This window comes from Lutjanus erythropterus, chromosome 17, assembly GCF_056507025.1.
Source record: "Lutjanus erythropterus isolate fLutEry1 chromosome 17, fLutEry1.hap2, whole genome shotgun sequence".
Lineage (NCBI taxonomy): Eukaryota > Metazoa > Chordata > Actinopteri > Lutjaniformes > Lutjanidae > Lutjanus > Lutjanus erythropterus.
In genome coordinates, this window is record NC_139333.1 from 10,968,633 (window position 1) to 10,983,432 (window position 14,800).

The window sequence follows — 14,800 nt, forward strand, 5'->3', positions numbered from 1 at the left end:
AAAGATGTTGAGTATGTGTGTATGTGTACCTTGGTGATGAAGACACTGGTGATGCTTTCAGGATTGTCTCCCTCAGGGTTGGGCGGTCCAAGCAGCTGCTCACCTTCCCCCTTCTCAAAGCTGTACAGGAAGGCTGGATTCAGAATGTGCTGCAGCACCTATGAAGCAGGAAAAACACACACTGAAATTATTTTACCAATCCAAATTATTTAGGAGAATATACAACCTTCACTCCTTCAGGTTTTCAAAGGCTACAGTGGATGATTTCACCGATAGCACACCTTCAAGCAAGGAGAAACTAATCAGTGAAATCACCTGGTGTGGTCTTTCAAAAGTCAAAGAAATGAAAAATCTGCACATGATCAGCTCTCCATGGCACATAATTAAGTGATGAAATACTAATTTACTCCACAATCTATTCTAAAATCAGAGGGACACAGCAGCTTTCCATTTTGATATTGACAGGAAGAAACTTTGATTCGTTAGAGGAAAAAAGAACTTGGGAGCATAAAGACACACTTGAGGCACAGCAATGTCAAATGTGCAAAACAATGATAATTTAAAAAAGGGGTACCATTTAAAGAATCAGCGAAGAGAACGATTTCTACTCTTGAGATCATAGAAAATAATGATAATATCCTCACTTAATTAATCCATCAGTATAAAAACCAAAATATATAAAACAATAATAGTAGTAATAACTTTATTGCTGAGGAAGAAGCTTAAAGTGCAATTTACTAACACCCTGAAACCTGCAGGGACTGTTATCTGCAATCTGATGAAGACAAAGGCTTGATTAGCTGGTAAAATGCAGAATAACCCAGCCACAATATAGCTAACGACTGCATTTATTAAAGAAGCTGCTATCTGTTAATGAACCCTCCTATTCAATCCATCATTGAGGAGGACAGGGCATCGCTCAGTGGAGAACGAGCTGTGGCAGCATATGTTCGTGCTCCTCCATTAGCACATTTTTCACACACGCTTGGCACAACATACATGCATGGTTGATAGACTCGCACACGCATGCAGAAACACACACGCCTAAATGAAGACACAGAGAAAAAGCATGGAGCACCAGTCTGTTCTTCAGTCTCATCTGTTCCTATTAATTCTGAGCCTCACTGACATCAATCACTGGAGGATCACAGCGTTATTTCTGTAATGCCATTAGATGTTGTGCTCATGCAGGCTGTGTGTGTTAGTACATGTATGCACACAATACCTCCGGGCAAGTAGCCTAGATCTTGTTCTGCAGGTGTCTTAATTATCTTTAATCCCATTTCCATACTCTTAAACAAATAACAAGCGTGTGTGTGTGTGCACGTGCACAGAGGAACCCTTGTGGCACTAAAATAACACAACCATGATAGGAGGGAGATAGTGACAATGGGGGAAGAGGCAGAATACGCATTATGTCCCCACAAACATAAGGAATGTGTAAATAATGTATGGCTTTTATTGTGAAGTAATCACAGAAGTCTTGAATGTTGAGTGCTACTAATCGCAGAGGTTAGTTGCAGAGCATGACTGATACTGGATTTTGGGGGCTGATTAACTATAAATGAAAAAAACAAACAAATAGAACTTGAATTGAGAAGAACGATCCAATATACATGATGCCTACAAAGAAAACCATAAATAAATAAATATTTAAAAAGTATGTATTATTTTAAACAATACCAGGCAACATATACACCAATGCCAATATAGACCGATAAAGCTGTGCTAGCCCAATATCAGGCTGATAATATTGTCTGACCAATAAAATGACCAAGTGAAAGTCTTGCATGAGCACAGAGATATTTTCTTTTTTATAGTATAGAATCTGATTAATTTAAACGTTTTATTAAAAAAAAGTATTGAAGTATCAATACTTCTGATAGTTTAAGAAACAGTTTTATAAGACCTGCAGGATCTTTTTTCACTGAAACATCACACTCCACACAATCAAGGTAAACTGTTGATTTCAACAGTTCTGCTTCAATAACGTAATTTTATTCAACTGGTTTTGTTTTAAATCTAACTGCTTAGGCAAGCTAACAAAAACGTAATTAATCTTTGTTTGTAATACAGATGACTTAACTGCTGTATTTATTAAAATGTTTTAAAAAGTACTTTGTGACTATTTTTCTTTGCTATTGTTTCATTAGTCAATAAGAAATAAAAAAGTAAGGAAATCTGAGTGACAAACTAGCACTTTGTTGTTCACACTAACACACATGACTGAAGGCATGCAGGTGTAAAACAGGTAAAAGTACTGGTACTGAAGTACAAAAATATGTGTTTTCTGTTTCAACTTAACACTGCAGTTTGATTTCAATCTCCACTGAGGAGATGATACCAGCACAGCATGTAGCACCAGTATTCTGCTACACTGTATGTCATGTCAGGAACAAAAAAATGAAAGTAGCAGAATGTGAAACAGATGCGCCGTGCTTCATAAATTTCATACAATTGTTTGTTTGCTTGTCTGCTTGAAATCTATTCCACGAATACTCAAAACACTTTTGCAGCAGCACAAAAGCTTTTCCGTAAGAACTATTTGAATAAAACAAAAGAAGCAGTACAGGAGCAGCATGGGGTCAGTCTGTGCCATCACAGATGATTCATTGCTGCTGTCCCACACTGTCTCTCTCCCTCTCTCTTTTACACACTCCTCTCTGTGACTCGCTTGAAGTGAAATATTCTTCCAAATCCCTGGGATGCGACACAAGAATCTCAGCCTCTAGAGAACATATAAGCACACACACACACACACTTCCTTGGGCTATTATGCTTCCGGGAAAATGCTAAAGGCAATTATTTAAATGTCAGTGGAGGTAACACCCACATTCATTCCCTTGCTCATGACTCGCACACCAATCAACACAAACATAATCACACAGAAACACATCCTCTCTTTCTGTCCATCCGTCTGTGTGTCTCTGTGCCTCACACGCACAGCTAGCATCTGCTGCGCACCAGAGGAAGACAATTAAGGGAAAAATAACAATATGGGCAAAATTCTGATGGGGGGTGGGGGTGCTGCAGCTCTGCTAGCTGCCCCTGAACTCTACTCTGCTAAAAATTCAAACACAGCATTTTGCCCTGGAAAGACACAGCACAGTGAGCTGGCTGAACTCTCCCTTGCTGCCTTTATTTTGTCTCTTTTTCCCCCGTTCCATTTGCCACTGAAACAATGCACACTGAACATGAGTAAAAAGGGCAGGGTGGAGTGAGCAGAATCACAAGCACAAGTGTATGTCCTTGGATTTGGGGGTCAGGGTGCACTTGCCAGCTTCTTGTGTGTCTGTCCATGTGCGTACAGTTGTGTGTTCTTGCCACACAGCCATTTGGCTATGTGCTATAGTGCGCCAGGGCAGGCCTTCCCCACTGACCTGTTTGTACTTAACAGCAGTGCTGTTGCTCCTCTGTGCCCGGTTGTGTGCCTGTTACAGCTGTGCTAAGAGTGTGTGTGTGTGTGTGTGTGTGTGTGTGTGTGTGTGTGTGTGTGTGTGTGTGTGTGCGTGAGAGCATGCATGCGGGAGAGTGGGCTTAATTAAAAAGCAGCCCAAATGATTGTAATGCTTGCAGCAGCAGGTCAGGTAGAGAGGACAGAAGCATTCATCTGTGAGCCTCTGAGGGTCTAGAACCAGACAAAATGACCTTCCTGACTCCATCAAAGAACTTCTGGTACAAAACACACCAACCATAAAAGTCACACAGATCAGGTCCCACACCGAGGAAGCAAAGTAAGCAAGCTGAGGAGACGCTCAGAGAATTTTGCAACATAATTTATAATGCATAATTACATTTAGGTCTGAAAAACAATTCTCGATCCAAGATTTCACTTTTTTTGCAGTACAATGCAAAAAGTCTCTCAATAAAAGCCTACATGTGCCCTACTGTTTTAAATTAGCATATTTAATTAAATATGTATTTTAAAATGTATTTTATTCTTTAGCAAGGCTTATAAGACCAAAAAAGACCAAAAAGAAACAGCAAAACTGCAGGGTCCTCAATCTGTCCATTGATACATTAAAGTTTCATTGAATATACCCAATTCTCACATGCAACTCCATTTACAAATTCTGACACTTTATTCTCTTCTTGTTTCAACTCATAAATGGTGGGTTTGTTTTAGTGTTAAGCATCTCCCACCAGCAAAATACTGGAAATTTTTCCACATTTCCTAGTAAGATGGTTTGCAATATTGGCAGAAAGAATTTGGGATTTCAGTGTAGAATGTGGTCATGAATTAACTTTCCTGCTCTGTTTGCCGGTGTACATACCTTAGCTTTCAGCTCATCATTGAAGTGTGGATCATTGAACTCAACGAAGCGAAAAAACAGGGCCCGTTTCTGGGCAATGGAGTACTTCCTGGGAATTTCCTCTTCCATATACTCCTTCAGGAAGGTCATGTTGCACAAGAAGCGACCTGTAAAGGCCCGTAGCAGCTGGAACAGCAGCTCGATCTCTGAGTAGTTACACCTATTGAGGAGATGAGTGGTCAAAAGTTCAGTACACAGACAGAGATATGTCTAATGTCCACAACAGTGATATTGTACAAAACTTTCAAATAATCTTGGGATGTGAGTCAGGTAATTAGCCAGTTTTTTACTCTGTTTATCAAAAGAAGGTCAACTCAACACATACACTCTAAAATTACTGGCTGGAGTGTTTGGGGGTTAATTGCAGGGTCTAAAATAAACATCTGCTAAGTGCCTCGCACACCAAGTGTTTTAGCACTTTCTCTGTGCTCAGACAGAGAGGAAGGGTGAGAAGGTCATCCATGATTGGAATGCCATTAAGTTAGTTAGTTAGAAACTGCACCAACTTTAAAAATGTGCATTATTAACTTGTAGCCCTTACACAAGCTAATAACTTGAATATATATATTTAAAACTCAAAGGGTCACTTAAGTCATCAAAAAGTTTTACACTCTACTGGTGGCATTATTAGGCCAGTGTCCACAGTGGCTGTTTAGAGATATTGTTTGTCATCATTTCCTAAAACAGATTTTCGTATGAAATGTCCACTTTCAGTTCTTGCGACAACTTTGTAAAATATTTAGGCAAGTCTCAACCCCATTACAATTTGAACTAATTTACATACTTGCAGTAGCTGAGCAGGCAGTAAGCCAGCAGCTTGGGCTCCTTCCAGTTGGTGGCAGCCATGTTGTCTTTGCGATGTCTCTCCTGGAAGGCCTCGCTGACCCATACTCGCCTCAACTGACTGACCAGGGAGTGCTGCCCTGCCAGCCAACCCTCATCATTCTTCACTATGATGCTGATGATCTGGTCAGGGGTGATGTAGTCCAAAAAAGGTTAGAAGTCATGTAATTAATTACTGAGAGTTTTGTAATATTCAGATGAGGATTAAGCACCACTGACACATGAGGGTTAGTTTTACACAAATACAGCATACACTTGACACCAGATGTTATGGGTAATAAGCATGTGTACAGGATGAAAAATGAATTGTAATGAAAATATGCATACCTTGATAGCCTGAAACTGTAGGTCCAGCCTGGCTGTAGTGGTGGAGGGAGATCCAGGTCGAACAGTTGCTGCAGTGCCAGCGGGAACCAGCAGGGGCACAAAGCGGTTGGGATTAGAGGCCAGCACGTCTCTTAGTGGCTTGGCATCTTTGTGTTTCAGGAAACTCTGCACATGAACACATACAGATACTGTAAGTACAGGCCAAAATTAGACTATAAAGAACCATGTTTGCTGCACTTGGTCAAGAACTGTAATAACAAGTTTATAGTAATGATAAAGAAAATTAAAAATTTTACTGCGAGCAATCCATCTTAATTTAGTGTAAACAGGACCACTGGGCCATAACACACAATGTATCCCTGATTATAGCCCATTGCTGAGGCAGCAAAATGTTGTTTTGATGGCAGCTATGCCAATGAAAAGCCTGAAGGGGCTGCTACTTAGAGCTGCCAGTGTCTAACCATGAACATGCGGCTCCACTGGGGGTCGTTGAGTGTAGCCTCCATCATGAACAGCTCCACTGTCTGAGATGGGTGACGTGTCAGGAACTTGATCAAAGGCTCCCTGAATGGACTGCCGGCCTGGCACAGGAGCGATGAGTGAGGGAAGAGGTGAGAAATAGCAAAGAAAACAGAAAAAGGATGATGAAGATTTAGATTCTTGTAAAAAACTAAAATCAAGAAATCATCAAGAGAGTTTAAGCATATATTGTAAAATTATCACGCATTTCTTACTTCACAAAAAATGTCTTAAAAATATCACTGAATCTTTTTCAAGCAGTACATCACATAACTAATCACATGACTACTCATCATCAAATAAGACCAAACTTCTTTTCTTGCTTCCTTCATCTACATGACACAACTGCTCTTGTAAGTGTCAAGGTACATTACAATGAATCAGTCCCTAGAAAGCACTCAACACATCCTGTTCAAATGTACTTGTTGTCTATAATTCTTGAATCACTGTTTGAATAGTGCTCTTTGATTACTTTAGTAATCCACCAACAGCTTTAATGGGGCCTCATGCAGGAAAATACACAAACAAATTTACTCTTATTTTCGTTTATATCCACAATTTGTTCTTATTTTGTTAGTACACATTGATTTCTGGGATACTTTCTGTTTTCTATCCGTCTGTTTTCACAGACCACTAATTGTTTGTGTATATACATATATACATATATAATTATTATTGTTCTTATTATTTAAATGTGTATAAAAATACTAATAATAATCTGTGTTTTTGCTAGCTTTATTGCTTGGGGAGGCTACTGAACATTTGCACCAGAAGAAACAGAAACCAGAAACAGTTAAAGAATCAGAATCGGCTTTCTTGGCCAAGTATTTGTATACATACGAGTACAAGGCCTTTGAAAAGAGTCATTTTACATGTTTAACGTGCCATTTTACCCATTTTATATCATCTTAAATTCAGTAGTTTAGGGGTTTCTGACTGTTGGTCAGACAAAGCATCTGTGGAGCCCAGAAACTGACGTAACGCAATAAAAGGTTATCAGACAAGTCAAAATATAACTTAATACATTTATAAATAATACTGGTAAATATTTAAAATTAAATGTAAAAATTGAACACAGAGAAGGTCGCTGCATCAGGCCTTCTACTTTTAAAACAGGGCACGACAATTGCTACAAGTCCATCTAAAGAGTGGAGTTGGTGTCCTACCTCTATGAGCATGGCCCTCTCTGTCTTCATGACCACCTCCAGCAGAGGTTTGACTAGAGTCTGAGGTGCGGCTGGGATGAGGTGGAAAAGGTTAATGATGGCAGAACAGATCTTCATCTCCTAAAGAAAAGAGTCAGAGACAAAGAGTGGAGGAAAGAGAGGAGTGAGTGAAACTCTTGGAGAGATTATGAAATTGGACACGGACAAAACTTCTGACAGACAGTCTTGATGGACGGCCACTGTGGAAAGACGAGGATGAATTTTAGTCAAACGACTCAAAATGCAATCTGTGTTCATTAGGTAGTCGTGCGCACCATACTCGCATGAGTTCTGGATTACATCCGCACAGGGTACAAACAAATAAAGGACTGTTTTTATAATAATTCTCATCAACCTTGTATTAGTGATATCTTAGGAGTGGAAAAAGTCATAGGGAAATGGGGAGAATTCGACATTTCTAAAACAGTCAGAATGTGAGGTTAGAGCAAGGCTGAGATGACAGTAACATTTCTGAGGACGACCACAAACACACGGACACAGAAGTACAGGGCAAATCCACCAGCACCACTACCACAACATTGGTTCAAGTCACCAGCACGACATTGGTTCAACTAGATTTAAAATCACTGACAGAGAGTCACCAACAGAGGGCGCAACACCAGGTCACATCTCACCTCAACGCCCTCCAACGCAGGCTGTACCGGAACGGGAGACAATGATCAGAGTCAGCAGAGCAGTATGTGTGCATTTTTGTGTGATTGTGTGTTGTCTGTCTTTGTTCCATATGGAAGGTGAGCAGATAAGACAGGGTGATAATGAAATGAATGGGGAGATGGCAGCAACCTTTACAAGTGACCTCGGGAACAACTTTTCTCAGCAGCGGGTGCATGACAGGGCAGGGGCCATACTGGAACGTTAGAGAATCTGTGGCATTTGGAGTTAAAACACTCTTCTGACAGATATCAGGTCATTAATACAGAAACTGACATTTTGTTTTTGTTAAACCCTTTCAGTCAAATTTTTTAAAAAAATCCTTTCATAGGAGGGCTTTACTCCTCTTCCTCAGACCTCTTTACTCCTCTCTGTCAAAACCCTCTTTCATGTCTACATGCCTTCAGGCCATCCTGCCCGGTCCTGCTCTGTCCCTCATCCAACAGTTTTTGTCTTTATCAGGTTTAGTTAATTGACCTCCTGACCCTGGCTTTATTGTCGCTGCCAGCCTTGCTGTCAACACACACAAAGACCACAACTTGGAGGGAGGGAAAGACAAAGGGCCAATTTGCATCTAATTAAACACACCATTTTGAGATGCGGCAGGATGAACTCACATAAAGAGAAGGGAGGAAAAAATGGGCATTATTTCTATGAGGGAGAGGCAGCTGTTTTTTTCCCCCTCCTTCGCTCTCACCTTTTCTCTGCCTTTACAAGGTTATCTGTCGGGGAGATAATGAGGAGACGCAGCGCTGGGCCCACCACCGCCTGCCTGGCGCCTAATTAATCATTGATTGTAATATGGCCACTCACAACTCATCTGGGAGGAGTCCACATAGAGGAGGTGTTGACTACATGTGACCACGGCTTTGTGTGTATAAGGGGCAATTATCTGCCCCCTTCTGAGTGCTATGTAGGCAGGACAGGTCAACTGAACAAAAAATATGCCAGTCCTCAGCTGTATTGACAAAAGCCCAACTGATACTGGATTTTTGGGGCCTATAACAATATTGGGGAGTAAAAAATAAATTCTGATATCGTTATATTGGCTGATATTGTAATGATACTCCAAATGTTATTCACCACTTGTGACAAAGATATGTAATGATGGCAGGATATTTTTCAGTTCAACAAGATATATTATTGGCCAAAATGACATCAGGGCATTGAAATAAAATTTCACTGGTATTAATTTATACCACTGAAATTAATTATTAATGAACCTAAATTAAGTACAAAAAAACAGTACAAATAGTTCTATATATTTAACTTGAATTAAGAAAAGGGATCAAATATACAGAAAATGCCGCCAATAAAACAAAAAAAATCTGCATTATGCCCTTTAAAAAAAAAAAAAGTTTTCATATCAGCGCATATCACACAACATATGCACAGATACCAAAACAGATGGATTTAGCTGTGACATGCCAGTATCTGCTGACCAATACATCTGGCTCTAGTATTGACCTGCTGCCTATAGGCTATGGCTGCTTCTTTACTGCATTCAAACAAGATTTCTGCAGAAGCGGATTGAAGAAACAACACACATCTACATTTTATCAGTAATTAAAGCTTAACATTTGTATTAATTTTCTCAGTACTGTACAGTGTGTATGGCTCCGTCTGAACTGTATATACTTACACTGCCATCACTGCGCTGGCCTCCCTTGTGTGTTATCACAACTACCTCCATCCACTTCCTCAAGTGTTGCTGAAAAAGACAGAGAGAAATATTGAGACTAAACTTGGCACCGACAAGGACCAAATATTTACTCAAGAAATTCAAGTAATAAGAAATATTTTTCACCTCATAAACAATATCTCTGCTGCAAAACTTTTTTTAATAAAAATATTTTAGTATAATACACTTTTAATTGATCATTTCACAGAGAAATGGCATATATAATTTTTCTCACATTTACACCTAGTCTTCAAAAAACTTTCAACTTTAAGAATGATCAAATATTTAGATATTCTAAAAATAAACAGCTTAAAGTCTAGCATCAACACTGCCACAGTTAAACGTAGGGGTGTAAGAAAATATTGATATACTTAAGTATTGCAACGTAAGGTTTTCTGATAATGTATTGATTCTCAAAAATACTGTATCATGACATTGTGATGCATGCAAAGATTTATGGTAACGGTTCATTTTGTGTTGTGTTTAAACCCCCTAACAGTGTTCTTAACCGTCACTGTTCTGATTGTAAAAAAAAAAAATAAACTTTTGGTGGTGTTCTTTATACCGACATAATATATATTTTTTAAAGTAATACATCACTTTGCTTACAGAATCGCAATATATTGTGATACATATCATATTGCCAGATTCTTGCCAATACACAGCCCTAGTTAAAAGCTTTGGTTGCCTTGCTGTCAGGTGATCTGAAAAGATGTTTTGAGATGAGGAGAAGGGGAAGGACAGAGACTGAAATTTCTCACCATCATCTGATCACAGAACTTGTCATTGAAGGAGTTGGGGAAAAGGCGTGTGACAGAGGTGAGGCGGTTCACCACGTTGAGCGTCAGGCTGCGATAGTCACCCAGCATCATCAGTAGGGGTCGCATGTGAGTGTGGATCTGGTCCACCTCGATAGTTGCACCTTCCAGGAACTAAAAAAGACCACAAGGTATCATCATTAACAGTAACTGTTAAAATTAGTATTGTAAAAGAAACAAGATAGTGTTGTTGAAAGATCTAAGGTGTAGGTATGCCTCTACAACTTTGAATTCAGTTTGGTTCTTATATCGTCAAATCTTAAATATCTGCTAAAGCTTTTAAGTATTATCCAGATCTGTGACCAGATCCTTTTCCCCCAATGTGTTAAAAAACATCATTTCCCTTCCACAAATCATGTTTTTCTCTACATCAGACCTGGCCTTGTCAGGTTTTCTCACCCCATGGATTGCTTGCTACCCCCTGTGTCTCCATTAAGAAACTAAGGCCACTCAAATGAGGGCATGACCAGCCATAGACAAGCACACATGCCAACACCAAACACTGATGACGCACACACGCACACACCCTCACACAGTTGGGAGGGAATGATGCATGGCAGCCACATTCATTTTCCTCTCAGTGCTGAGAACAAACACTCCATCCTGTATCGATCGGGCCATGGCAACGCTCATTAGTGCTAGCAGGGCAGAGATGAAAGAATGGAGAGAGCAGAGAATGGCTAGGCAAAAAAAAAATAAAAATCACAAGATAGTGAAAAGGAGTGACGGTGGTGAAGAAAGAAAATGAAGGACACAGAAATGGAAGGAAAAGGAGACAAAGAGCTTGGGGTAGATGGATAGAGAGTAAGACTGTATGGATACTTTGATGAATAGGGGCAGGAATGGTTCAGGAAGAGTGTGATAAAGCAGAGGGAGGTCCATATGAAGATAACTGGGTGGGGAAATGGTATGAGGGGAAGCTTAACAAAGAACTCCTAAGATGGCAAATGACGAGTTATACAGATAAAAGACTAATGAAGAAGGAAGGAAGAGGATAATGGAAAACAAAATAATAAAAAACTATACTCAGAAAACAAAACATGCATAACAAGTTAAACAAAATACCATAATAGCAAATGATACCATAGATAAATTAAGGTGGAAATCATGAGGGTGACACAGTAGAAGGCTATTGCAAAGGTGTAGAAAATGTAGTATTAAAAAGGATTTAAAGGGTGCCCAAAAATTCACTAATCTGATCTTGGGTAGACCACTTGTTAGCTTAAGGGCACAGTCTTTAATCCAGATTTAGAAAGGTCATGTCTGTGGGTCTCAGGCTGTGGTCTTGCTCAAAGGGAATTGCAGCTGAAGTGAGTGATGTAACACAAGACTGAGTTTCCTATTTAATCAATAAACACTTGAAATTAATTTCAGATCAATTCAAGAATAAACTGGAAGCCAAGACAAAGATGCAAAGATAAGAGTGAGATAAAAGACAGTTAACAAAGTTAACAAACATATTGCAATAGGTGGTGCAGATGAAAATTTGTTCAGAGGTTTCAAAATGCAGCTGAGCTGAAATTTTCCACAGCTTTGAGATTTTGGATGTAAACCATATCAAAAATCATAAAAAAACAGCATTTTTTCTTGTTGAGTGCTGTGTAAGTTGACAAGCACAATTCATCAACGTAATCAACATCACTGATTACGAAAACACATTGATGTTTGTGTTAGTAGAAGTCAGATTTTCTAGATATTTCTACATCAAACCCAAGTTAAAAGTGATGTCCGCACCACTGCTGTTAACTTTATACCATGTGTCATCTAACAGTATTAATCTGAAGTTTAGTACTTTGTATTCTGTTTATCAGCCACACATGACAAAGAAATGACTAAAACTGGCATTAAAGGCGCTCTGTAATTAGTTTCAGTCTGCAGAAAAACAACGAAAAGTATTTCCTTTGGCTCACACAGATGCAAAAATACACTGCCAGTGATCATCTTATACACATATGACTAAGTTTTAACTCAAAATACTGATTTTTCAGTTCAGTAAAAGGTTGACAGTGTTAGTGATTAAAGTGATATGCATCACAGCTCCTTTTGAATTTGAGGTCCAGTACTTCGCTGATCAGGCATCTGACATGGAAACTATTGTATAGGATGTAAAATTAGGCAAATAGTTAAATAACTGAATAATAACAAAAATAATAAGTTGATCAATCAATAACTTAATCGATAGATTAATTGAAAAATTACCCAAGAGATTAATTATTAGAAGCAGCCCTAAAGTTGACAGTGCTTTTGGAAATATGAGAAATTGTTCACTCCTGAAAAGTGTCCTTCAATACCAAAAAGGATCAGGATACGCTTAAAGATGATGTGTTTGAGGGGTGAAAGCAATTATAATTGTAGGATTTCCTGTAAGTCATGATATAATGTGCACCCAAAATCTAAACCAATTACAAAGCAACACGAAAAGGATGAGAGACATTGCACCGACCTTCCTCATGCATGCCTCTCCTGCTTCCTGCAGTTCATTGTTGGTGGAGTTGAGGGCTTTAAACAGGGCAGCAATGATCTTCTCTCTGGACTGTGGTAAGTAATTACAGGCTGCCAGGGCATCTAAAGAGAAAAGAAACCATGAGTCTCACTCAACACTTCCTACCAAACAAGAAACATGTCACATTATTTAAACAATATTACAATTTTAATATGATAGTTCACTTCACACAGAGATTTTTTTTTTAAAAGATGGAGCCAAAATATTGTCAGCAACAATGAACAAAACAGTCTCTGCTAACATGATAGTACTCACACTATCGAATTATAATGAATTACCAATTCTATATATTTAGCTTCATCCAGAATGACTTGCAAAGAACGCAAAAGAGGAACAAGCGTCACTTGCAATTTTCCAACAATACAAGGAACCAATATATAGTTTAGCATGGCCTACTCACTGAGAGCAGCGATGCGGAGGGGAACCAGAGAGGGGAGGCTCTTATAACAGGGCAGCTTCATCAGAGCAGCATCCTCTGCTTCACACAGATTCAACAGCTAGACAGAAAGGGGAAAAAAACACACACACACACACACACACACACACACACACACACACACAAATATCAGGTCAATAATAACAGTGATAAAAGTGCTAATTTAATAGATTTTTGTTAAATAGAGTCCACTGTTTAAGGTGGATTCACATACATTTCTATATTCTATATGCAGATGGCTTTGCAACATATGACACTGTGCAATATGTCATTAAATGTAAATGTCATTAAATAATAACAAAATGATGTACATGTGATAAAAATTAAGAGGACAAAAGTCACGTCAGTGACTTCATCTTGCATACCTCTGTGTAGAAGACCTTGTGCTCCATGACATTGAGGTCCATTGTGAAGAGACGTGGCTGCAGGGTAGTGCAGAAGGTGTTTCCTTCCATCAGGCCAATCTGGGCATTGGCAGGCTGGTGGCGGAGCAGGTGTTTCTTGGGAGGAACCATATCTTGCAACACCTAAAGAGAAGGAAACCCAATGAAAACAATCAATTCATGTGGAAGCAAAGACATATTATACTTCAATCAAGTTTTGCTTCAAAACTGAGAGTCTCAGAAGGCATGAGTCCAGGGTTATCACTCAGAAACCTATATTGTACTGAGACTAAAAAGAAAGGCACATTTTACACAAAACATTTGTCTATTACAGCATGAAATCAAGATATACAGTTACAGAAAACTTGACAGTCCTTGGTTTCACCTCTTTGTGTGGCTCCATGATGACGGTAACACTCTTGCCAGTGACGTGGGCCAGCACCTGCAGGGAGTGCATGGCCTGCTTTCTGACAGTCGAGTTCGGGGAGGTGACCTCTCTGACCAGGTCATGTGTGACCATGCGGAAAGACTTGTCCTGGGCAGCCAGCAGCTCCTCAGTCTTTTCTTCATCTTTCAGTGGAGTGGCACAGCGCACAAGTAACTGCTCCAGGGTGGTCTTAGCCATGGCCACTGCTCCATTTGACACCTTATGAAAATCAATAAGGTAGTAAGTACAATGCCGCTGCAGTCAGAGTACAGTGGTGACATACAGGAGCAAAGTTGCCACACTGCACAAGCTGCAAGCCTTTGTAAAACATCATGTGAAGAAAAAGTCAACAACAAATGTAAGTAAATCTTCCAAATCATTTACTCCTTTTGAAATTATTCCGTAATTTCCTCTCACCTCTCCGGTGAGGTCCATCATGACAAAAAGCAGGGCCTTAAGAAAGGTGAGTTGGTTCTGCAGCACCCAGATCAGAGGAAGTCTCTCCATCAGGAACTTGATGGACACCACACCACCAAGCTTGGCATACCAGGCCTGCTCATAGCAGCAGGCGCACAGACGCTCCACAATGTAGGAGAATAAGGGCAGCTGGCACGCCTGAAGATTTAAACAAGAGGCCTGGATGATTAACTGCTTCTCATTTAAAAACGACACA

The 14,800-nt window shown here is 39.6% G+C and overlaps 1 protein-coding gene across 2 annotated transcripts in view; it reads right to left on the reverse strand.

Moving 5' to 3' along the window:
• Positions 1–14,800, reverse strand: part of trrap (transformation/transcription domain-associated protein) — a 94,658-nt gene that overhangs the window by 63,304 nt on the left and 16,554 nt on the right. Inside the window, exons 24-37 of one of the 2 annotated variants that reach the window (XM_084741522.1) lie at positions 14,545–14,742; positions 14,086–14,346; positions 13,683–13,844; positions 13,282–13,378; positions 12,822–12,943; positions 10,322–10,492; positions 9,522–9,590; positions 7,843–7,863; positions 7,169–7,288; positions 5,945–6,064; positions 5,484–5,648; positions 5,098–5,279; positions 4,275–4,473; positions 30–158 (exon numbers count right to left, since the gene is read on the reverse strand). In XM_084741522.1, the coding sequence (XP_084597648.1) occupies positions 30–158; positions 4,275–4,473; positions 5,098–5,279; positions 5,484–5,648; positions 5,945–6,064; positions 7,169–7,288; positions 7,843–7,863; positions 9,522–9,590; positions 10,322–10,492; positions 12,822–12,943; positions 13,282–13,378; positions 13,683–13,844; positions 14,086–14,346; positions 14,545–14,742 (2,016 nt within the window). The remainder of the gene's footprint in view (positions 1–29; positions 159–4,274; positions 4,474–5,097; positions 5,280–5,483; positions 5,649–5,944; positions 6,065–7,168; positions 7,289–7,842; positions 7,864–9,521; positions 9,591–10,321; positions 10,493–12,821; positions 12,944–13,281; positions 13,379–13,682; positions 13,845–14,085; positions 14,347–14,544; positions 14,743–14,800) is intronic. The other variant, XM_084741523.1, reaches the window with a different exon arrangement.